We start from the raw sequence: 25,383 nt of genomic DNA, 5'->3' as shown, positions 1-25,383 counted from the left end.
CGGAATAATTGATGTTTGCTCCGGAATCGATGAAAGACGATAGTCACACGGATAGCAGCTAGCTAGCTGTGAGATCCAGGTATGAATGTCCAGAGTTAGCGGTAGAAATCCAGGGACATGGAGAGAAAAATTGGTCCGGTATGCTGCGCCGTACAAAACTGCCGATAGATTTTCGAGCTAAAGGATAGCTGATAACCACAAACCGTGGTTAGCTGAATACTAACTATTAGCCAGTAAAGAAGCTAACTAGCTTCTGATTAGCTTCTGGCTAGCTTCTGGCTAGCTTCTTGGAGGATTACAGATTTGAGGTAAATAATACTTTTTTTTTATGACTATAAATTGGTGAGGCGGGTTGCAAGAGAGTGTTTTGAAGATGAGTTTATGGAAAGGACCAGAAGGGGAGAGGGGGAGAGGAGGACCAGAGGGGGAGAGGAGGACCAGAGGGGGGAGAGGAGGACCAGAGGGGAGAGGAGGACCAGAGGGGGAGAGGAGGACCAGAGGGGGAGAGGAGGACCAGAGGGGGGAGAGGAGGACCAGAGGGGGAGAGGAGGACAAGGGGGGGAGAGGAGGACCGGCGGGGGAGAGGGGGGTGAGGGGGACCAGAGGGGGAGGATGGGAAGGTAATAGGCCACCATTTGGTACTGTGAAGGTATTAGGCCACCATTTGGTACAACATCATGTCATTTTAAAGAATGAGGCTCTTTGTGCTCTATGTAGGGAATAGGGTGCCTTTGGTAAGGCTCTGTTTACCTCTCAGACTCTACAGGGTTAGTAGGGCTCTGTTTACTGCCAGACTCTACAGGGTTAGTAGGGCTCTGTTTACCTCTCAGACTCTACAGGGTTAGTAGGGCTCTGTTTACCTCTCAGACTCTACAGGGTTAGTAGGGCTCTGTTTACCTCTCAGACTCTACAGGGTTAGTATGGCTCTGTTTACCTCTCAGACTCTACAGGGTTAGTAAGGCTCTGTTTACCTCTCAGACTCTACAGGGTTAGTAGGGCTCTGTTTACTGCCAGACTCTACAGGGTTAGTAGGGCTCTGTTTACCTCTCAGACTCTACAGGGTTAGTAGAGCTCTGTTTACCTCTCAGACTCTACAGGGTTAGTAAGGCTCTGTTTACCTCTCAGACTCTACAGGGTTAGTAAGGCTCTGTTTACCTCTCAGACTCTACAGGGTTAGTAGGGCTCTGTTTACTGCCAGACTCTACAGGGTTAGTAGGGCTCTGTTTACCTCTCAGACTCTACAGGGTTAGTAGGGCTCTGTTTACCTCTCAGACTCTACAGGGTTAGTAGGGCTCTGTTTACCTCTCAGACTCTACAGGGTTAGTAGGGCTCTGTTTACCTCTCAGACTCTACAGGGTTAGTAGGGCTCTGTTTACCTCTCAGACTCTACAGGGTTAGTAGGGCTCTGTTTACCTCTCAGACTCTACAGGGTTAGTAGGGCTCTGTTTACCTCTCAGACTCTACAGGGTTAGTAGGGCTCTGTTTACCTCTCAGACTCTACAGGGTTAGTAGGGCTCTGTTTACCTCTCAGACTCTACAGGGTTAGTAGGGCTCTGTTTACCTCTCAGACTCTACAGCGTTAGTAGGGCTCTGTTTACCTCTCAGACTCTACAGGGTTAGTAGGGCTCTGTTTACCTCTCAGACTCTACAGGGTTAGTAGGGCTCTGTTTACCTCTCAGACTCTACAGGGTTAGTAGGGCTCTGTTTACCTCTCAGACTCTACAGGGTTAGTAGGGCTCTGTTTACTGCCAGACTCTACAGGGTTAGTAGGGCTCTGTTTACCTCTCAGACTCTACGGGGTTAGTAGGGCTCTGTTTACCTCTCAGACTCTACAGGGTTAGTAGGGCTCTGTTTACCTCTCAGACTCTACAGGGTTAGTAGGGCTCTGTTTACCTCTCAGACTCTACAGGGTTAGTATGGCTCTGTTTACCTCTCAGACTCTACAGGGTTAGTAAGGCTCTGTTTACCTCTCAGACTCTACAGGGTTAGTAGGGCTCTGTTTACCTCTCAGACTCTACAGGGTTAGTAGGGCTCTGTTTACCTCTCAGACTCTACAGGGTTAGTAGGGCTCTGTTTACCTCTCAGACTCTACAGGGTTAGTAGGGCTCTGTTTACCTCTCAGACTCTACAGGGTTAGTAGGGCTCTGTTTACCTCTCAGACTCTACAGGGTTAGTAGGGCTCTGTTTACCTCTCAGACTCTACAGGGTTAGTAGGGCTCTGTTTACCTCTGACTCTACAGGGTTAGTAAGGCTCTGTTTACCTCTCAGACTCTACAGGGTTAGTAGGGCTCTGTTTACCTCTCAGACTCTACAGGGTTAGTAGGGCTCTGTTTACCTCTCAGACTCTACAGGGTTAGTAGGGCTCTGTTTACCTCTCAGACTCTACAGGGTTAGTAGGGCCCTGTTTACCTCTCAGACTCTACAGGGTTAGTAGGGCTCTGTTTACCTCTCAGACTCTACAGGCTTAGTATGGCTCTGTTTAACTCTCAGACTCTACAGGGTTAGTAGGGCTCTGTTTAACTCTCAGACTCTACAGGGTTAGCAGGGCTCTGTTTACCTCTGACTCTAGTTTAGTATGGCTCTGTTTAACTCTCAGACTCTACAGGGTTAGTAAGGCTCTTTTTACCTCTCAGACTCTACAGGGTTAGTAGGGCTCTGTTTACCTCTCAGACTCTACAGGGTTAGTAGGGCTCTGTTTACCTCTCAGACTCTACAGGGTTAGTAGGGCTCTGTTTACTGCCAGACTCTACAGGGTTAGTAGGGCTCTGTTTACCTCTCAGACTCTACAGGGTTAGTAGGGCTCTGTTTACTGCCAGACTCTACAGGGTTAGTATGGCTCTGTTTACCTCTCAGACTCTACAGGGTTAGTAGGGCTCTGTTTACCTCTCAGACTCTACAGGGTTAGTAGGGCTCTGTTTACCTCTCAGACTCTACAGGGTTAGTAGGGCTCTGTTTACTGCCAGACTCTACAGGGTTAGTAGGGCTCTGTTTACTGCCAGACTCTACAGGGTTAGTAGGGCTCTGTTTACCTCTCAGACTCTACAGGGTTAGTAGAGCTCTGTTTACCTCTCAGACTCTACAGGGTTAGTAGGGCTCTGTTTACTGCCAGACTCTACAGGGTTAGTAGGGCTCTGTTTACTGCCAGACTCTACAGGGTTAGTAGGGCTCTGTTTACTGCCAGACTCTACAGGGTTAGTAGGGCTCTGTTTACTGCCAGACTCTACAGGGTTAGTAGGGCTCTGTTTACCTCTGACTCTACAGGGTTAGTAGGGCCCTGTTTACCTCTCAGACTCTACAGGGTTAGTAGGGCCCTGTTTACCTCTCAGACTCTACAGGGTTAGTAGGGCTCTGTTTACCTCTCAGACTCTACAGGGTTAGTAGGGCTCTGTTTACCTCTCAGACTCTACAGGGTTAGTAGGGCTCTGTTTACCTCTCAGACTCTACAGGGTTAGTAGGGCCCTGTTTACCTCTCAGACTCTACAGGGTTAGTAGGGCTCTGTTTACCTCTCAGACTCTACAGGGTTAGTAGGGCTCTGTTTACCTCTCAGACTCTAGTTTAGTAGGGCTCTGTTTACCTCTCAGACTCTACAGGGTTAGTAGGGCTCTGTTTACTGCCAGACTCTACAGGGTTAGTATGGCTCTGGGCCTAGCTGTTTAAAGATATGCCTTCAGGGCCTTTTCATTTAGAGAGCAAGCGAGAGAAAGAGAGAAATATTTACTTAAAATTGCAAGAGAAAGAAACTGGCAAAGAAAAGAAGTTGGAGGAAGGAATATGCTGTGGCCAGGTGGCATGTAAGCCTAGTAAACAGATTGCACATTCAGTAAAGTATGTGCCCTGGAGGTAGTAGCTAGGTTAATGGCATACTGTGGTACTGTTATAGGTTAGTGACAGACTGTTGTACTGTTATAGGCTAGTGACAGACTGTTGTACTGTTATAGGCTAGTGACAGACTGTTGTACTGTTATAGGTTAGTGACAGACTGTGGTACTGTTATAGGTTAGTGACAGACTGTTGTACTGTTATAGGTTAGTGACAGACTGTTGTACTGTTATAGGTTAGTGACAGACTGTTGTACTGTTATAGGCTAGTGACAGACTGTTGTACTGTTATAGGTTAGTGACAGACTGTTGTACTGTTATAGGTTAGTGACAGACTGTTGTACTGTTATAGGTTAGTGACAGACTGTTGTACTGTTATAGGCTAGTGACAGACTGTTATAGGTTAGTGACAGACTGTTGTACTGTTATAGGTTAGTGACAGACTGTTGTACTGTTATAGGTTAGTGACAGACTGTTGTACTGTTATAGGCTAGTGACAGACTGTTATAGGCTAGTGACAGACTGTTGTACTGTTATAGGCTAGTGACAGACTGTTGTACTGTTATAGGCTAGTGACAGACTGTTGTACTGTTATAGGTTAGTGACAGACTGTTGTACTGTTATAGGCTAGTGACAGACTGTGGTACTGTTATAGGCTAGTGACAGACTGTTGTACTGTTGTACTGTTATAGGTTAGTGACAGACTGTTGTACTGTTATACTGTTGTATGTTAGTGACAGACTGTTGTACTGTTATAGGCTAGTGACAGACTGTTGTACTTTCAAATCCAATGTATTTATAAAGCCCTTCTACTTCAGCTGATATCTCAAAGTGCTGTACAGAACCCAGCCTAAAACCCCATAAGCACCTGCATTCTGTTTTAGGTTAGTCACTGACACTGCTACTGCTGTAGGGCCTGAGGTCTCTAAGGTCAAACAGACCTATTTGTAAACAAGGCTCCCAGCTAGTCAGCAGCAGCTCCTCTTCCTGGGGTTTATTATGGATCCCCATTAGTTCCTGCCAAGGCAGCAGCTACTCTTCCTGGAGTTTATTATGGATCCCCATTAGTTCCTGCCAGGGCAGCAGCTACTCTTCCTGGGGTTTATTATGGATCCCCATTAGTTCCTGCCAAGGCAGCAGCTACTCTTCCTGGGGTTTATTATGTATCCCCATTAGTTCCTGCCAGGGCAGCAGCTACTCTTCCTGGGGTTTATTATGGATCCCCATTAGTTCCTGCCAAGGCAGCAGCTACCCTTCTGGGGGTTATTACGGATCCCCATTAGTTCCTGCCAAGGCAGCAGCTACTCTTCCTGGGGTTTATTATGGATCCCCATTAGTTCCTGCCAAGGCAGCAGCTACTCTTCCTGGGGTTTATTATGGATCCCCATTAGTTCCTGTCAAGGCAGCAGCTACTCTTCCTGGGGTTTATTATGGATCCCCATTAGTTCCCTTTCAAGGCAGCAGCTACTCTTCCTGGGGTTTATTATGGATCCCCATTAGTTCCTGCCAAGGCAGCAGCTACTCTTTCTGGGGTTTATTAGGGATCCCCATTAGTTCCTGCCAAGGCAGCAGCTACTCTTCCTGGGGTTTATTATGGATCCCCATTAGTTCCCTTTCAAGGCAGCAGCTACTCTTCCTGGGGTTTATTATGGATCCCCATTAGTTCTGGTCAAGGCAGCAGCTACTCTTCCTGGGGTTTATTATGGATCCCCATTAGTTCCTGTCAAGGCAGCAGCTACTCTTCCTGGGGTTTATTATGGATCCCCATTAGTTCCTGCCAAGGCAGCAGCTACTCTTCCTGGGGTTTATTATGGATCCCCATTAGTTCCTGTCAAGGCAGCAGCTACTCTTCCTGGGGTTTATTATGTATCCCCATTAGTTCCTGTCAAGGCACCAGCTACTCTTCCTGGGGTTTATTATGGATCCCCATTAGTTCCTGCCAGGGCAGCAGCTACTCTTCCTGGGGTTTATTATGGATCCCCATTAGTTCCTGCCAAGGCAGCAGCTATTCTTCCTGGGGTTTATTAGGGATCCCCATTAGTTCCTGCCAAGGCAGCAGCTACTCTTCCTGGGGTTTATTATGGATCCCCATTAGTTCCTGCCAAGGCAGCAGCTTCTCTTCCTGGGGTTTATTATGGATCCCCATTAGTTCCTGTCAAGGTAGCAGCTACTCTTCCTGGGGTTTATTATGGATCCCCATTAGTTCCCTTTCAAGGCAGCAGCTACTCTTCCTGGGGTTTATTATGGATCCCCATTAGTTCCTGCCAAGGCAGCAGCTACTCTTTCTGGGGTTTATTAGGGATCCCCATTAGTTCCTGCCAAGGCAGCAGCTACTCTTCCTGGGGTTTATTATGGATCCCCATTAGTTCCCTTTCAAGGCAGCAGCTACTCTTCCTGGGGTTTATTATGGATCCCCATTAGTTCCTGCCAAGGCAGCAGCTACTCTTCCTGGGGTTTATTATATATCCCCATTAGTTCCTGTAAAGGCAGCAGCTACTCTTCCTGGGGTTTATTAGGATCCCCATTAGTTCCTGTCAAGGCAGCAGCTACTCTTCCTGGGGTTTATTATGGATCCCCATTAGTTCCTGCCAAGGCAGCAGCTACTCTTCCTGGGGTTTATTATGGATCCCCATTAGTTCCTGCCAAGGCAGCAGCTACTCTTCCTGGGGTTTATTATGGATCCCCATTAGTTCCTGCCAAGGCAGCAGGTACTCTTCCTGGGGTTTATTATGGATCCCCATTAGTTCCTGCCAAGGCAGCAGCTATTCTTCCTGGGGTTTATTAGGGATCCCCATTAGTTCCTGCCAAGGCAGCAGCTACTCTTCCTGGGGTTTATTATGGATCCCCATTAGTTCCTGCCAAGGCAGCAGCTACTCTTCCTGGGGTTTATTATGGATCCCCATTAGTTCCTGCCAAGGCAGCAGCTATTCTTCCTGGGGTTTATTAGGGATCCCCATTAGTTCCTGCCAAGGCAGCAGCTACTCTTCCTGGGGTTTATTAGGGATCCCCATTAGTTCCCTTTCAAGGCAGCAGCTACTCTTCCTGGGTTTTTTTATGGATCCCCATTAGTTCCTGTGAAGGTAGCAGCTACTCTTCCTGGGGTTTATTAGGGATCCCCATTAGTTCCTGCCAGGGCAGCAGCTACTCTTCCTGGGGTTTATTAGGGATCCCCATTAGTTCCTGCCAAGGCAGCAGCTACTCTTCCTGGGTTTTTTTATGGATCCCCATTAGTTCCTGCGAAGGCAGCAGCTACTCTTCCTGGGGTTTATTAGGGATCCCCATTAGTTCCTGCCAGGGCAGCAGCTACTCTTCCTGGGGTTTATTATGGATCCCCATTAGTTCCTGCCAAGGCAGCAGCTACTCTTCCTGGGGTTTATTATGGATCCCCATTAGTTCCTGTCAAGGCAGCAGCTACTCTTCCTGGGGTTTATTATGGATCCCCATTAGTTCCTGCCAAGGCAGAAGCTACTCTTCCTGGGGTTTATTATGGATCCCCATTAGTTCCTGCCAAGGCAGCAGCTACTCTTCCTGGGGTTTATTATGGATCCCCATTAGTTCCTGTCAAGGCAGCAGCTACTCTTCCTGGGGTTTATTATGGATCCCCATTAGTTCCTGCCAAGGCAGAAGCTACTCTTCCTGGGGTTTATTATGGATCCCCATTAGTTCCTGCCAAGGCAGCAGCTACTCTTCCTGGGGTTTATTTTGGATCCTGGTCCCCAGCAAAAAGTAAGGCAGTAATATACACTATAATACAATTTTTAAACATTAAAATACATTTTCCAACAGATTTCACAATAGATATAGTGTGTATGTTAAGTGTGTGTATACTGTGTGTCATGTGTGTGTATATAATGTGTGTGTGTATAGTGTGTGTGTGTGTGTGTGTGTGTAGTGTGTGTGTATAGTGTGTATGTTATGTGTGTGTGTGTATAGTGTGTGTGTATGTTATGTGTGTATAGTGTGTGTGTTTTATGTGTCTTTGAACCCGTGTGTGTGACTCTTCACAGTTTACCCTGTTCCATAAGGTGTATAGTGTGTGTGACTCTTCACCCTGTTCCATAAGGTGTATAGTGTGTGGGACTCTTCACCCTGTTCCATAAGGTGTATAGTGTGTGGGACTCTTCACCCTGTTCCATAAGGTGTATAGTGTGTGGGACTCTTCACCCTGTTCCATAAGGTGTATAGTGTGTGGGACTCTTCACAGTTCACCCTGTTCCATAAGGTGTATAGTGTGTGGGACTCTTCACCCTGTTCCATAAGGTGTATAGTGTGTGGGACTCTTCACCCTGTTCCATAAGGTGTATAGTGTGTGGGACTCTTCACCCTGTTCCATAAGGTGTATAGTGTGTGGGACTCTTCACCCTGTTCCATAAGGTGTATAGTGTGTGTGACTCTTCACAGTTCACCCTGTTCCATAAGGTGTATAGTGTGTGGGACTCTTCACCCTGTTCCATAAGGTGTATAGTGTGTGGGACTCTTCACAGTTCACCCTGTTCCATAAGGTGTATAGTGTGTGGGACTCTTCACCCTGTTCCATAAGGTGTATAGTGTGTGGGACTCTTCACCCTGTTCCATAAGGTGTATAGTGTGTGGGACTCTTCACAGTTCACCCTGTTCCATAAGGTGTATAGTGTGTGGGACTCTTCACCCTGTTCCATAAGGTGTATAGTGTGTGGGACTCTTCACCCTGTTCCATAAGGTGTATAGTGTGTGGGACTCTTGTATGTAGTACTGTGGAATAGAGTTCCATGTAGTCATGGCTCTATGTAGTACTGTGGAATAGAGTCCCATGTAGTCATGGCTCTATGTAGTACTGTGGAATAGAGTCCCATGTAGTCATGGCTCTATGTAGTACTGTGGAATAGAGTTCCATGTAGTCATGGCTCTATGTAGTACTGTGGAATAGAGTTCCATGTAGTCATGACTCTATGTAGTACTGTGGAATAGAGTTCCATGTAGTCAGGGCTCTATGTAGTACTGTGGAATAGAGTTCCATGTAGTCATGACTCTATGTAGTACTGTGGAATAGAGTTCCATGTAGTCAGGGCTCTATGTAGTACTGTGGAATAGAGTTCCATGTAGTCATGGCTCTATGTAGTACTGTGGAATAGAGTTCCATGAAGTCATGGCTCTATGTAGTACTGTGGAATAGAGTTCCATGTAGTCAGGGCTCTATGTAGTACTGTGGAATAGAGTTCCATGTAGTCATGGCTCTATGTAGTACTGTGGAATAGAGTTCCATGTAGTCATGGCTCTATGTAGTACTGTGGAATAGAGTTCCATGTAGTCACGGCTCTATGTAGTACTGTGGAATAGAGTTCCATGTGGTCATGGCTCTATGTAGTACTGTGGAATAGAGTTCCATGTAGTCAGGGCTCTATGTAGTACTGTGGAATAGAGTTCCATGTAGTCATGGCTCTATGTAGTACTGTGGAATAGAGTTCCATGTAGTCAGGGCTCTATGTAGTACTGTGGAATAGAGTTCCATGTAGTCATGGCTCTATGTAGTACTGTGGAATAGAGTTCCATGTGGTCATGGCTCTATGTAGTACTGTGGAATAGAGTTCCATGTGGTCATGGCTCTACGTAGTACTGTGGAATAGAGTTCCATGTGGTCATGGCTCTACGTAGTACTGTGGAATAGAGTTCCATGTAGTCATGGCTCTATGTATTACTGTGGAATAGAGTTCCATGTAGTCATGACTCTATGTAGTACTGTGGAATAGAGTTCCATGTAGTCAGGGCTCTATGTAGTACTGTGGAATAGAGTTCCATGTAGTCATGACTCTATGTAGTACTGTGGAATAGAGTTCCATGTAGTCAGGGCTCTATGTAGTACTGTGGAATAGAGTTCCATGTAGTCAGGGCTCTATGTAGTACTGTGGAATAGAGTTCCATGTAGTCATGGCTCTATGTAGTACTGTGGAATAGAGTTCCATGTGGTCATGGCTCTATGTAGTACTGTGGAATAGAGTTCCATGTGGTCATGGCTCTACGTAGTACTGTGGAATAGAGTTCCATGTGGTCATGGCTCTACGTAGTACTGTGGAATAGAGTTCCATGTAGTCATGGCTCTATGTAGTACTGTGGAATAGAGTTCCATGTGGTCATGGCTCTATGTAGTACTGTGGAATAGAGTTCCATGTGGTCATGGCTCTACGTAGTACTGTGGAATAGAGTTCCATGTGGTCATGGCTCTACGTAGTACTGTGGAATAGAGTTCCATGTAGTCATGGCTCTATGTATTACTGTGGAATAGAGTTCCATGTAGTCATGACTCTATGTAGTACTGTGGAATAGAGTTCCATGTAGTCAGGGCTCTATGTAGTACTGTGGAATAGAGTTCCATGTAGTCATGACTCTATGTAGTACTGTGGAATAGAGTTCCATGTAGTCAGGGCTCTATGTAGTACTGTGGAATAGAGTTCCATGTAGTCATGGCTCTATGTAGTACTGTGGAATAGAGTTCCATGAAGTCATGGCTCTATGTAGTACTGTGGAATAGAGTTCCATGTAGTCAGGGCTCTATGTAGTACTGTGGAATAGAGTTCCATGTAGTCATGGCTCTATGTAGTACTGTGGAATAGAGTTCCATGTAGTCATGGCTCTATGTAGTACTGTGGAATAGAGTTCCATGTAGTCATGGCTCTATGTAGTACTGTGGAATAGAGTTCCATGTGGTCATGGCTCTATGTAGTACTGTGGAATAGAGTTCCATGTAGTCAGGGCTCTATGTAGTACTGTGGAATAGAGTTCCATGTAGTCATGGCTCTATGTAGTACTGTGGAATAGAGTTCCATGTAGTCAGGGCTCTATGTAGTACTGTGGAATAGAGTTCCATGTAGTCATGGCTCTATGTAGTACTGTGGAATAGAGTTCCATGTGGTCATGGCTCTATGTAGTACTGTGGAATAGAGTTCCATGTGGTCATGGCTCTACGTAGTACTGTGGAATAGAGTTCCATGTGGTCATGGCTCTACGTAGTACTGTGGAATAGAGTTCCATGTGGTCATGGCTCTATGTAGTACTGTGGAATAGAGTTCCATGTAGTCATGGCTCTATGTAGTACTGTGGAATAGAGTTCCATGTAGTCATGGCTCTATGTAGTACTGTACGGCTTCCATAGTCTGTTCTGGACTGTGAAGAGACCTCTACTGACATGTCTTGAGGGGTATGCATGGTATGCATGGGTGTCTGAGCTGTGTGCCAGTAGTTCAGACAGCTGGATGCATTCAACATGTCAATACCTTTCATAAATTAACATGGTGATGAAGTCAATCTCTAGGGCCTGTAGGACCTGCCTTGTTGATAGTGTTGTTAAAAAGGTAGAAACTAGGGCCTGTAGGACCTGCCTTGTTGATAGTGCTGTTAAAAAGGTAGAAACTAGGGCCTGTAGGACCTGCCTTGTTGATAGTGTTGTTAAGAAGGTAGAAACTAGGGCCTGTAGGACCTGCCTTGTTGATAGTGCTGTTAAGAAGGTAGAAACTAGGGCCTGTAGGACCTGCCTTGTAGATAGTGCTGTTAAGAAGGTAGAAACTAGGGCCTGTAGGACCTGCCTTGTTGATAGTGCTGTTAAGAAGGTAGAAACTAGGACCTGTAGGACCTGCCTTGTTGATAGTGTTGTTAAGAAGGTAGAAACTAGGGCCTGTAGGACCTGCCTTGTTGATAGTGCTGTTAAGAAGGCAGAGCAGCACTTTATTACGGACAGACTTCTCACCATCTTAGCTACTGTTGTATCAACATGTTTTGACCATGACAATCCAGGGTTTCTCCAAGCAGGTTAGTCACCTCAACTTGCTCAATATCCACATTATTCTTTACAAGATTTTGTTGAGGTTTAGGGTTTAGTGAAAGATTTGTCCCAAATACGTTTTTAGTATTTGAAATATTTAGGATGAACTTATTTCTTGCCACCCACTCTGAAACTGACTGGAACTCTTTAAGTATTTCAGTGATTTTACTTGCTGTGGTAGCTGACGTGTTGATTACTGAGTCATCAGCATACATACAAACACTGGCTTTACTCAGAGCTGGCAGGTCATTAGTAATGATTGAAAAATCTGTTGCCCTGTGGAATGCCTGTTGAAACATCTGTTGCCCTGGGGAATGCCTGTTGAAAGAGCTGTTGCCCTGGGGAATGCCTGTTGAAACATCTGTTGCCCTGGGGAATGCCTGTTGAAAGAGCTGTTGCCCTGTGGAATGCCTGTTGAAAAATCTGTTGCCCTGGGGAATGCCTGTTGAAAAATATGTTGCCCTGGGGGATGCCTGTTGAAACATCTGTTGCCCTGGGGAATGCCTGTTGAAAGAGCTGTTGCCCTGGGGAATGCCTGTTGAAAAATCTGTTGCCCTGGGGAATGCCTGTTGAAAAATATGTTGCCCTGGGGGATGCCTGTTGAAACATCTGTTGCCCTGGGGAATGCCTGTTGAAATATCTGTTGCCCTGGGGAATGCCTGTTGAAAGAGCTGTTGCCCTGGGGAATGCCTGTTGAAACATCTGTTGCCCTGGGGGATGCCTGTTGAAAGAGCTGTTGCCCTGGGGAATGCCTGTTGAAACATCTGTTGCCCTGTGGAATGCCTGTTGAAAGAGCTGTTGCCCTGGGGAATGCCTGTTGAAACATCTGTTGCCCTGGGGAATGCCTGTTGAAAGAGCTGTTGCCCTGGGGAATGCCTGTTGAAAGAGTTGTTGCCCTGGGGAATGCCTGTTGAAAAATCTGTTGCCCTGTGGAATGCCTGTTGAAAGAGCTGTTGCCCTGGGGAATGCCTGTTGAAATATCTGTTGCCCTGGGGAATGCCTGTTGAAAGAGCTGTTGCCCTGTGGAATGCCTGTTGAAAAATCTGTTGCCCTGGGGAATGCCTGTTGAAAGAGCTGTTGCCCTGTGGAATGCCTGTTGAAATATCTGTTGCCCTGGGGAATGCCTGTTGAAAGAGCTGTTGCCCTGTGGAATGCCTGTTGAAATATCTGTTGCCCTGGGGAATGCCTGTTGAAAGAGCTGTTGCCCTGGGGAATGCCTGTTGAAAGAGCTGTTGCCCTGGGGAATGCCTGTTGAAAGAGCTGTTGCCCTGGGGAATGCCTGTTGAAAGAGCTGTTGCCCTGGGGAATGCCTGTTGAAACATCTGTTGCCCTGGGGAATGCCTGTTGAAAGAGCTGTTGCCCTGGGGAATGCCTGTTGAAAGAGCTGTTGCCCTGTGGAATGCCTGTTGAAAAATCTGTTGCCCTGTGGAATGCCTGTTGAAAGAGCTGTTGCCCTGGGGAATGCCTGTTGAAATATCTGTTGCCCTGGGGAATGCCTGTTGAAAGAGCTGTTGCCCTGGGGAATGCCTGTTGAAACATCTGTTGCCCTGGGGGATGCCTGTTTCTACTTGGATTATGTGATTATATTTAGAATGTGAAAACATCAAGTTTTGATTTTTGATGTTTTGTGACCGAATAAAATGAATGCATCATTTTAATCAGATGATAAATATACATGTTCACTGTTAGTTGACTGTTGTTGTTTTTTGTTTATGGTTTATAATTATACTGTATATAATATATGACATTTAGCTTGACTCTTTTATCCAAAGCGTATTCTAGTCATGTGTGCATACATTTTATGTTTGGGTGGTCCCGGGAATCGAACCCATTATCCTGGGGTTGCAACCATGGTTCTCTACCAGCAGAACTGATTGTATTGTTTTTGACTATGCTTTCCTTCAGGACGGGAGGAGAGGAGAGGGTGTCTGTCTGTATCCGTTAATTGGCTGGTTTTCTGTTTCTTGGTTTCACGAGGGAAGGGCGAGGGTCCCACTGTGTTGTTCTGTGGCTTTCTGTGTTTCCAGGAGAGAAGGAGAGGGTGTGTTCTGATAATGTTGTTTCTGTTTTTCCAGGAGAGAAGGAGAGGGTGTGTTCTGATAATGTTGTTTCTGTGTTTCCAGGAGAGGAGAGGGTGTGTTCTGATAATGTTGTTTCTGTGTTTCCAGGAGAGGAGGAGAGGGTGTGTTCTGATAATGTTGTTTCTGTGTTTCCAGGAGAGAAGGAGAGGGTGTGTTCTGATAATGTTGTTTCTGTGTTTCCAGGAGAGAAGGAGAGGCTGTGTTCTGATAATGTTGTTTCTGTGTTTCCAGGAGAGAAGGAGAGGGTGTGTTCTGATAATGTTGTTTCTGTGTTTCCAGGAGAGGAGGAGAGGGTGTGTTCTGATAATGTTGTTTCTGTGTTTCCAGGAGAGAAGGAGAGGGTGTGTTCTGATAATGTTGTTTCTGTGTTTCCAGGAGAGAAGGAGAGGCTGTGTTCTGATAATGTTGTTTCTGTGTTTCCAGCAGAGAAGGAGAGGGTGTGTTCTGATAATGTTGTTTCTGTGTTTCCAGGAGAGAAGGAGAGGGTGTGTTCTGATAATGTTGTTTCTGTGATTCCAGGAGAGAAGGAGAGGGTGTGTTCTGATAATGTTGTTTCTGTGTTTCCAGAAGAGAAGGAGAGGGTGTGTTCTGATAATGTTGTTTCTGTGTTTCCAGGAGAGAAGGAGAGGGTGTGTTCTGATAATGTTGTTTCTGTGTTTCCAGGAGAGAAGGAGAGGGTGTGTTCTGATAATGTTGTTTCTGTGTTTCCAGGAGAGGAGGAGAGGGTGTGTTCTGATAATGTTGTTTCTGTGTTTTCAGGAGAGAAGGAGAGGGTGTGTTCTGATAATGTTGTTTCTGTGTTTCCAGGAGAGAAGGAGAGGGTGTGTTCTGATAATGTTGTTTCTGTGTTTCCAGGAGAGGAGGAGAGGGTGTGTTCTGATAATGTTGTTTCTGTGTTTCCAGGAGAGGAGAGGGTTCTAATAATGTTGTTCCGTGGTTTCAGGAGAGAAGGAGAGGGTGTGCGTGTGTTCTGGGACCGGCTAAGGGAACCCTCGTTCTTGTCTAAATGGAACCCGTTCACTACAGACTACCCGTTCAGCACCTTTACCTATCACCCTGTCAGGAACATAGACCACAGGTTCACTGCTCTCTGTGAGGTGAGTATCCTACCACCCTACCATCTTACCATCCTTACCACACTACCACCCTACCTTATCTCAGTTCACTGGTCACGATGGCAACACCCACCAGTAGCACGCGCTCCAGCAGGTGTATCTCACTGATCATCCCTAAAGCCAACACCTCATTTGGCCGCCTTTCCTTCCAGTTCTCTGCTGCCTTTGACTGGAACAAATTGCAAAAATCACTGAAGTTGGAGACTTTTATCTCCCTCACCAACTTCAAACATCTGCTATCTAAGCAGCTAACCAATCGCTGCAGCTGTAATTAGTCTATCGGTAAATAGCCCACCCATTTTTACCTACCTCATCCCCATACTGTTTTTATTTATTTACTTTTCTGCTCTTTTGCACACCAATATCTTCCTGCACATGTTCATCTGATCATTTATCACTCCAGTGTTAATCTGCTAAATTGTCCTCTGTGAAGAATATTTCAGCTCCGGTGTCCATCTGTTGTAGGGTAGAGGTCTATGGGCTCTATCTCCACTATTAGAGGTTGATGGACTCTAGCTCCACTATTAGAAGTTTATGGGCTCTAGCTCCACTATTAGAGGTCTGTGGGCTCTAGCTCCACTATTAGAGGTCTGTGGGTTCTAGCTCCACTATTAGAGGTTTATGGGCTCTAGCTCCACTATTAGAGGTTTATGGGCTCTAGCTCCACTATTAGAAGTTTATGGGCTCTAGCTCCAATATTAGAGGTATGTGGGCTCTAGCTCCACTATTAGAGGTTTATGGGCTCTAGCTCCACTATTAGAGGTTTATGGGCTCTAGCTCCACTATTAGAGGTTTATGGGCTCTAGCTCCACTATTAGAGGTTTATGGACTCTAGCTCCACTATTAGAGGTTTATGGGCTCTAGCTCCACTATTAGAGGTTTATGGGCTCTAGCTCCACTATTAGAGGTTTATGGGCTCTAGCTCCACTATTAGAGGTTTATGGGCTCTAGCTCCACTATTAGAGGTTTATGGGCTCTAGCTCCACTATTAGAGGTTTATGGGCTCTAGCTCCACTATTAGAGGTTTGTGGGCTCTAGCTCCACCATACATGACAACAGCAGTAGGTCTGTCTGTCCTGTAACCTGAGGACAACAGCAGTAGGTCTGTCTGTCCTGTAACCTGAGGACAACAGCAGTAGGTCTGTCTGTCCTGTAACCTGAGGACAACAGCAGTAGATCTGTCTGTCCTGTAACCTGAGGACAACAGCAGTAGGCCCGTCTGTCCTGTAACCTGAGGACAACAGCAGTAGGTCCGTCTGTCCTGTAACCTGAGGACAACAGCAGTAGGTCGGTCTGTCTGTCCTGTAACCTGAGGACAACAGCAGTAGGTCTGTCTGTCTGTCCTGTAACCTGAGGACAACAGCAGTAGGTCTGTCTGTCTGTCCTGTAACCTGAGGACAACAGCAGTAGGTCTGTCTGTCCTGTAACCTGAGGACAACAGCAGTAGGTCTGTCTGTCCTGTAACCTGAGGACAACAGCAGTAGGTCTGTCTGTCCTGTAACCCGAGGACAACAGCAGTAGGTCTGTCTGTCCTGTAACCTGAGGACAACAGCAGTAGGTCTGTCTGTCCTGTAACCTGAGGACAACAGCAGTAGGTATGTCTGTCTTGTTACCTGAGGACAACAGCAGTAAGTCTGTCTGTCCTGTAACCCGAGGACAACAGCAGTAGGTCTGTCTGTCCTGTAACCTGAGGACAACAGCAGTAGGTCTGTCTGTCCTGTAACCTGAGGACAACAGCAGTAGATCTGTCTGTCCTGTAACCTGAGGACAACAGCAGTAGGCCCGTCTGTCCTGTAACCTGAGGACAACAGCAGTAGGTCCGTCTGTCCTGTAACCTGAGGACAACAGCAGTAGGTCGGTCTGTCTGTCCTGTAACCTGAGGACAACAGCAGTAGGTCTGTCTGTCTGTCCTGTAACCTGAGGACAACAGCAGTAGGTCTGTCTGTCTGTCCTGTAACCTGAGGACAACAGCAGTAGGTCTGTCTGTCTGTCCTGTAACCTGAGGACAACAGCAGTAGGTCTGTCTGTCTGTCCTGTAACCTGAGGACAACAGCAGTAGGTCTGTCTGTCCTGTAACCTGAGGACAACAGCAGTAGGTCTGTCTGTCCTGTAACCTGAGGACAACAGCAGTAGGTCTGTCTGTCCTGTAACCCGAGGACAACAGCAGTAGGTCTGTCTGTCCTGTAGCCCGAGGACAACAGCAGTAGGTCCGTCTGTCCTGTAACCCGAGGACAACAGCAGTAGGCTCGTCTGTCCTGTAACCCGAGGACAACAGCAGTAGGTCTGTCTGTCCTGTAACCTGAGGACAACAGCAGTAGGTCTGTCTGTCCTGTAACCTGAGGACAACAGCAGTAGGTCTGTGGGTGGGTGGGGTTACGTTACAGGGTGGGTGGGGTTACGTTACAGAGTGGGTGGGGTTACGTTACAGGGTGGGTGGGGTTACGTTACAGAGAGGGTGGGTGGGGTTACGTTACAGCGTGGGTGGGTGGGGTTACGTTACAGCGTGGGGTTACGTTACGGAGTGGGTGGGGTTACGTCACGGAGTGGGTGGGGTTACGTCACGGAGTGGGTGGGGTTACGTTGGAGTGGGTGGGGTTACGTTGGAGTGGGTGGGGTTACGTTACAGCGTGGGTGGGATTACGTTACAGCGTGGGTAGTGGGTATCTACCACTGGGATGTTTTTCATGTTTTGAAGGGATGAAGCCACCCTGCCTTCCCTCTCTCCTTCCCTCTCTCCTTCCCTCTCTCCTTCCCTCTCTTATAGAGGAAACACACCCGACTGTTCAACAGTAATAAGCAGAGTGGGTGGGGTTACGTTACAGAGTGGGTGGGGTTACGTTACAGAGTGGGTGGGGTTACGTTACAGCGTGGGTGGGTGGGGTTACGTTACAGCGTGGGTGGGTGGGGTTACGTTACAGCATGGGTGGGTGGGGTTACGTTACAGAGTGGGTGGGGTAACGTTAGAGTGGGTGGGGTAACGTTAGAGTGGGTGGGGTAACGTTAGAGTGGGTGGGGTTACGTTACAGAGTGGGTGGGGTTACGTTACAGAGTGGGTGGGGTTACGTTACAGAGTGGGTGGGGTTACATAACAGAGTGGGTGGGGTTACGTTACAGAGTGGGTGGGGTTACGTTACAGCGTGGGTGGGGTTACGTTACAGCATGGGTGGGGTTACGTTACAGAGTGGGTGAGGTTACGTCACAGAGTGGGTGGGGTTACGTCACAGAGTGGGTGGGGTAACGTTAGAGTGGGTGGGGTAACGTTAGAGTGGGTGGGGTAACGTTAGAGTGGGTGGGGTAACGTTACAGAGTGGGTGGGGTTACGTTACAGAGTGGGTGGGGTTACGTTGCAGAGTGGGTGGGGTTACGTTACAGGGTGGGTGGGTGGGGTTACGTTACAGGGTGGGTGGGTGGGGTTACGTTACAGAGTGGGTGGGTGGGGTTACGTTAGAGTTGGTGGGGTTACGTTATAGTGGGCGGGGTTACGTTATAGTGGGTGGGGTTACGTTACAGAGTGGGTGGGGTTACGTCACAGAGTGGGTGGGATTACGTTACAGGGTGGGTGGGGTAACGTTACAGAGTGGGTGGGGTTACGTTACAGAGTGGGTGGGGTTACGTTACAGAGTGGGTGGGGTTACGTTACAGGGTGGGTGGGTGGGGTTACGTTACAGGGTGGGTGGGTGGGGTTACGTTACAGAGTGGGTGGGTGGGGTTACGTTAGAGTTGGTGGGGTTACGTTATAGTGGGTGGGGTTACGTTATAGTGGGTGGGGTTACGTTACAGAGTGGGTGGGGTTACGTTACAGAGTGGGTGGGGTAACGTTACAGAGTGGGTGGGGTTACGTTACAGAGTGGGTGGGGTTACGTTACAGAGTGGGTGGGTGGGGTTACGTTACAGAGTGGGTGGGGTTACGTTACAGAGTGGGTGGGATTACGTTACAGAGTGGGTGGGGTTGCGTTACATAGTGGGTGGGGTAACGTTACAGAGTGGGTGGGGTTACGTTACAGAGTGGGTGGGGTTACGTTACAGAGTGGGTGGGGTTACGTTACAGAGTGGGTGGGGTTACGTTACAGAGTGGGTGGGGTTACGTTACAGAGTGGGTGGGGTTACGTTACAGAGTGGGTGGGATTACGTTACAGAGTGGGTGGGTGGGGTTACGTTACAGAGTGGGTGGGGTTACGTTACAGGGTGGGTGGGTGGGGTTACGTTACAGGGTGGGTGGGTGGGGTTACGTTACAGAGTGGGTGGGTGGGGTTACGTTACAGAGTGGGTGGGTGGGGTTACGTTAGAGTGGATGGGGTTACATTATAGTGGGTGGGGTTACGTTACAGAGTGGGTGGGGTTACGTTACAGAGTGGGTTGGGTTACGTTACAGAGTGGGTGGGGTTACGTCACAGAGTGGGTGGGGTTACGTCACAGAGTGGGTGGGGTAACGTCACAGAGTGGGTGGGGTAACGTTACAGAGTGGGTGGGGTAACGTTACAGAGTGGGTGGGGTAACGTTACAGAGTGGGTGGGGTTACGTTACGGAGTGGGTGGGGTTACGTTACGGAGTGGGTGGGGTTACGTTACGGAGTGGGTGGGGTTACGTCACGGAGTGGGTGGGGTTACGTTGGAGTGGGTGGGGTTACGTTGGAGTGGGTGGGGTTACGTCACAGAGTGGGTGGGGTTACGTCACAGAGTGGGTGGGGTTACGTCACAGAGTGGGTGGGGTAACGTTACAGAGTGGGTGGGGTTACGTTACAGAGTGGGTGGGGTTACGTTAGTGGGTGGGGTTACTTTAGTGGGTGGGGTTACGTTACAGAGTGGGTGGGATTACGTTACAGAGTGGGTGGGGTTACGTTACAGAGTGGGTGGGGTTACGTTACAGAGTGGGTGGGGTTACGTTACAGAGTGGGTGGGGTTACGTTACAGAGTGGGTGGGGTTACGTTACAGAGTGGGTGGGATTACGTTACAGAGTGGGTGGGGTTACGTTACAGAGTGGGTGGGGTTACGTTACAGAGTGGGTGGGGTTACGTTACAGGGTGGGTGGGTGGGGTTACGTTACAGAGTGGGTGGGTGGGGTTACGTTAGAGTGGGTGGGGTTACATTATAGTGGGTGGGGTTACGTTACAGAGTGGGTGGGGTTACGTTACAGAGTGGGTGGGGTTACGTTACAGAGTGGGTGGGGTTACATAACAGAGTGGGTGGGGTTACGTTACAGAGTGGGTGGGGTTACGTTACAGAGTGGGTGGGGTTACGTTACAGCATGGGTGGGGTTACGTTACAGAGTGGGTGAGGTTACGTCACAGAGTGGGTGGGGTTACGTCACAGAGTGGGTGGGGTAACGTTAGAGTGGGTGGGGTAACGTTAGAGTGGGTGGGGTAACGTTACAGAGTGGGTGGGGTTACGTTACAGAGTGGGTGGGGTTACGTTACAGAGTGGGTGGGGTTACGTTACAGGGTGGGTGGGTGGGGTTACGTTACAGGGTGTGTGGGTGGGGTTACGTTACAGAGTGGGTGGGTGGGGTTACGTTAGAGTTGGTGGGGTTACGTTAGAGTTGGTGGGGTTACGTTATAGTGGGTGGGGTTACGTTATAGTGGGTGGGGTTACGTTACAGAGTGGGTGGGGTTACGTCACAGAGTGGGTGGGATTACGTTACAGGGTGGGTGGGGTAACGTTACAGAGTGGGTGGGGTTACGTTACAGAGTGGGTGGGGTTACGTTACAGAGTGGGTGGGGTTACGTTACAGAGTGGGTGGGGTTACGTTACAGGGTGGGTGGGTGGGGTTACGTTACAGGGTGGGTGGGGTTACGTTACAGAGTGGGTGGGTGGGGTTACGTTAGAGTTGGTGGGGTTACGTTATAGTGGGTGGGGTTACGTTATTGTGGGTGGGGTTACGTTACAGAGTGGGTGGGGTTACGTCACAGAGTGGGTGGGGTTACGTTACAGAGTGGGTGGGGTAACGTTACAGAGTGGGTGGGGTTACGTTACAGAGTGGGTGGGGTTACGTTACAGAGTGGGTGGGGTTACGTTACAGAGTGGGTGGGGTTACGTTACAGAGTGGGTGGGATTACGTTACAGAGTGGGTGGGGTTACGTTACAGAGTGGGTGGGGTAACGTTACAGAGTGGGTGGGGTTACGTTACAGAGTGGGTGGGATTACGTTACAGAGTGGGTGGGGTTACGTTACAGAGTGGGTGGGGTTACGTTACAGAGTGGGTGGGGTTACGTTACAGGGTGGGTGGGTGGGGTTACATTACAGAGTGGGTGGGTGGGGTTACGTTACAGAGTGGGTGGGTGGGGTTACGTTACAGAGTGGGTGGGTGGGGTTACGTTACAGAGTGGGTGGGGTTACGTTACAGAGTGGGTGGGGTTACGTTACGGAGTGGGTGGGGTTACGTCACGGAGTGGGTGGGGTTACGTCACGGAGTGGGTGGGGTTACGTTGGAGTGGGTGGGGTTACGTTGGAGTGGGTGGGGTTACGTTGGAGTGGGTGGGGTTACGTCACAGAGTGGGTGGGGTTACGTCACAGAGTGGGTGGGGTTACGTCACAGAGTGGGTGGGGTAACGTCACAGAGTGGGTGGGGTTACGTTACAGAGTGGGTGGGGTTACGTTAGTGGGTGTGGTTACGTTACAGAGTGGGTGGGGTTACGTTACAGAGTGGGTGGGGTTACGTTACAGAGTGGGTGGGATTACGTTACAGAGTGGGTGTGATTACGTTACAGATTGGGTGGGGTTACGTTACAGAGTGGGTGGGTGGGGTTACGTTACAGAGTGGGTGGGTGGGGTTACGTTAGAGTGGGTGGGGTTACATTATAGTGGGTGGGGTTATGTTACAGAGTGGGTGTGGTTACGTTACAGAGTGGGTTGGGTTACATTACAGAGTGGGTGGGGTTACGTTAGTGGGTGGGGTTACGTTACAGAGTGGGTGGGGTTACGTTACAGAGTGGGTGGGGTTACATTACAGAGTGGGTGGGGTTACGTTAGTGGGTGGGGTTACGTTACAGAGTGGGTGGGGTTACGTTACAGAGTGGGTGTGGTTACGTTACAGAGTGGGTTGGGTTACGTTACAGAGTGGGTGGGGTTACGTTACAGAGTGGGTGTGGTTACGTTACAGAGTGGGTGTGGTTACGTTACAGAGTGGGTGGGGTTACGTCACAGAGTGGGTGGGGTAACGTCACAGAGTGGGTGGGGTTACGTTACAGAGTGGGTGGGGTTACGTTACAGAGTGGGTGGGGTTACGTTACAGAGTGGGTGGGGTTACGTTACAGAGTGGGTGGGGTTACGTTACGGAGTGGGTGGGGTTACGTTACGGAGTGGGTGGGGTTACGTCACGGAGTGGGTGGGGTTACGTTGGAGTGGGTGGGGTTACGTTGGAGTGGGTGGGGTTACGTTGGAGTGGGTGGGGTTACGTTACAGCGTGGGTGGGATTACGTTACATCGTGGGTAGTGGGTATCTACCACTGGGATGTTTTTCATGTTTTGAAGGGATGAAGCCACCCTGCCTTCCCTCTCTCCTTCCCTCTCTCCTTCCCTCTCTCCTTCCCTCTCTTATAGAGGAAACACACCCGACTGTTCAACAGTAATAAGCAGCGGGTGTCCACTGTGCTAGTAACCTCCTGCTGGGTGTTGGCGAGAAGCGGCAATTCAAATGAGTCTTCTGGAAATTAACCGAAAATTACGGATAATGTTCTTTGGTCAGACGCAGTTGGTCAACCAACTACTGTTTTTAACAGCTTGTCAATGCGGTCTGTTATCTCTCTCACTCCTCTCTCCCCTCACTCCTCTCTTCCTCTCTCCATTCACTCCTCTCTTCCTCTCCTTCCTCTCCCCTCCCCCCTCTCTTCCTCTCCCCTCCCCCCTCTCTTCCTCTCCCCTCCCCTCTCTTCCTCTCCCCTCCCCCCTCTCTTCCTCTCCCCTCCCTTCCTCTCCCCTCTCTTTCTCTCCCCTTCCCCCTCTCTTTCTCTCCCCTTCCCCCTCTCTTTCTCTCCCCCTTCCCCCTCTCTTTCTCTCCCCTTCCTCCTGTCTTCCTCTCCCCTCACCCTCTCTTCCTCTCCTCTCCCCCCTCTTCCTCTCCTCTCCCCCCTCTCTTCCTCTCCTCTCCCCCCTCTCTTCCCTCTCCTCTCCCCCTCTCCTCTCCCCCCTCTCTTCCCTCTCCCCCCTCTCTTCCTCTCCTCTTCCCTCTCTCTTCCTCTCCTCTTCCCTCTCCTCTCCCCCCCCTCTCTTCATTCTCCCCTCCCCCTCTCTTCCTCTCCCCTCCCTTCCTCTCCCCTCCCCCCTCTCTTCCTCTCCCCTCCCTCCTCTCTTCCTCTCCCCCTCCCTCCTCTCTTCCTCTCCTCTCCCCCTCTCTTCCTCTCCTCTCCCCCTCTCTTCCCTCTCCTCTCCCCCCTCTCGTCCCTCTCCTCTCCCCCTCTCGTCCCTCTCCTCTCCCCCCTCTCTTCCCTCTCCTCTCCCCCCTCTCTTCCTCTCCTCTTCCCTCTCTCTCTCCCCCCTTTCTTCATTCTTCCCTCCATCCTCTCTTCCCTCCCCTCCCTCCTCTCTTCCCTCCCCTCCCTCCTCTCTTCCCTCCCCTCCCTCCTCTCTTCCCCCCCTCCCTCTCTTCCCCCTCCCTCTCTTCCCCTCCCCTCCCTCCTCTCTTCCCTCCCCTCCCTCCTCTCTTCCCTCCCCCTCCCTCCTCTCTTCCCTCCCCTCCCTCCTCTCTTCCCTCCCCTCCCTCCCCCTCCCCCCCCTCCCTCCTCTCTTCCCTCCCCCTCCCTCTCTCCTCCCTCCTCTCTTCCCTCCCTCCCTCCCTCCCCCTCCCTCCTCTCTTCCCTCCCCTCCCTCCTCTCTTCCCTCCCCCTCCCTCCCCTCCCCCTCCCCCCCCTCCCTCCTCTCTTCCCTCCCTCCCTCTCTCCTCCCTCCTCTCTTCCCTCCCTCCTCTCTTCCCTCCCTCCTCTCTTCCCTCCCTCCCTCTCTCCTCCCTCCTCTCTTCCCTCCCTCCTCTCTCCCCCTCCCTCCTCTCTCCCCTCCCTCCTCTCTCCCCTCCCCTCCCTCCTCTCTTCCCTCCCTCCCTCTCTCCTCCCTCCTCTCTTCCCTCCCTCCCTCTCTCCTCCCTCCCCTCCCTCCCTCTCTCAGATCCAGAGCTTCCGTGAGCAGCTGACGGAGGCAGCCCAAAAGGCCCACCTGAAGAAGCCCATCCCTGGGAAGGCCAACGGAGTCCTGGTGCTGAACCAGCCCCTGCTCATCGAGTCCTACGTGGGTCTGATGTCCTTCATCGGGAACCAGAACAAGCTGGGATACTGCCTGGCCCGGGGAAACATCGGCTTTTAAACAATGCTTTAGCTAGAATCTTTGAATGTACATTACTACTTGATTACTTAATCATAGTTTGTAGTTGTGGCGGCCTAGTGACAGATATGAAGTATCATTATAAATATTTTTAATCTGGTGTCTCGTCTTCCCTTGGTCATTCCTTATAGTCCGCTCTCTGATTTTAACTAAGCTTTAACTAGACTAGAATTTCTACTTCATTTCTTTTTGTTTCTTTGTTTGCAATCATTTTTGCCTATTTACAGATTTGAAGTAGTTTTTTATAATTTAATAGTTGGAAGGATATGTTTTGATGCTAATTTAAAATGTATTTTCAGAGGTCAATTTTGAAAATGTTGGTGTTTGTTAGTTTACTTTTCTGTACCTTTAGTAGAAAAGTGTTCATGTCTAAATGTAGTTCTGTCATTCTGATCCCCTTTAGGGTTCATTTCCTACGTAGTTACTGTGCCAAGTGTGTTCCTGCCGTCCCAGAGTTTATAAAAATGTATACAATACCGTGACTCTCTTCTACAGCTCATCTGACTTTACCGTTCTCTAACTTAATTACTTATAGCTCAATGTACAAACAGCCAGGACCATCACCATTTCACCAGACCCTTTGGCTGGATGATTGATTCCCTTGGTATTCCAGGAGCTTTACATTTGACCTCTTCACTGATGCTATAATAATTCACCACTGTTTGCGATGGGAGTTTCTCCCCTTCGTGGTCCTTTGGTTGTGTCGTAAATTGGCACCCTAATCCCTAGAGTAGTGCACTACTTAGGGATTAGGTAGTGCACTATTTATGGAATAGAATGAGATTTTGGACACGAACAAGATATTATCCCTGTGTCATTCTCTTACTGGAACAAGAGGGTGTGTTTGTCAGCTCTGTTTTAAAGTTGTATAGTGTGTTAGTACAGAGAGTACGCTACTGGTAATGTGCCCTGATTTGTGAGTATATACCACGTGTTCTGCTGCCGTGCTTGTATCTATAGCACTGGGTCCATGTCAGACTATAACCAGCCAGCCCACCCTATCCTGAGCCTGTCCTGGTAAATGAGGTCCATCCTATCCTGGTAAATGAGGTCCATCCTATCCTGGTAAATGAGGTCCATCCTATCCTGGTAAATGAGGTCCATCCTGTCCTGGTAAATGAGGCCCATCCTATCCTGTCCTGGTAAATGAGGCCCATCCTATCCTGTCCTGGTAAATGAGGCCCATCCTATCCTGTCCTGGTAAATGAGGTCCATCCTATCCTGAGCCTGTCCTGGTAAATGAGGTCCATCCTATCCTGTCCTGGTAAAT

The 25,383-nt window shown here is 49.0% G+C and overlaps 1 protein-coding gene across 2 annotated transcripts in view; it reads left to right on the top strand.

The window, feature by feature from the left end:
• The window catches only part of tprg1 (tumor protein p63 regulated 1), a 103,382-nt gene extending 78,787 nt beyond the window's left edge, over positions 1-24,595 (top strand). For both annotated transcript variants that reach the window (XM_064952652.1, XM_064952651.1), the window contains 2 exons: positions 14,636-14,789; positions 23,901-24,595. In XM_064952652.1, the coding sequence (XP_064808724.1) occupies positions 14,636-14,789; positions 23,901-24,095 (349 nt within the window). In that variant the 3' untranslated portion in view covers positions 24,096-24,595. The remainder of the gene's footprint in view (positions 1-14,635; positions 14,790-23,900) is intronic.
• Positions 24,596-25,383: the final 788 nt, after the last annotated feature.

This window comes from Oncorhynchus masou, chromosome 31 (assembly GCF_036934945.1).
Source record: "Oncorhynchus masou masou isolate Uvic2021 chromosome 31, UVic_Omas_1.1, whole genome shotgun sequence".
Taxonomy (NCBI): Eukaryota; Metazoa; Chordata; class Actinopteri; order Salmoniformes; family Salmonidae; genus Oncorhynchus; species Oncorhynchus masou.
Note: the sequence above shows the minus strand (reverse complement) of the source record. Positions and strands in the feature narration are given on the sequence as shown.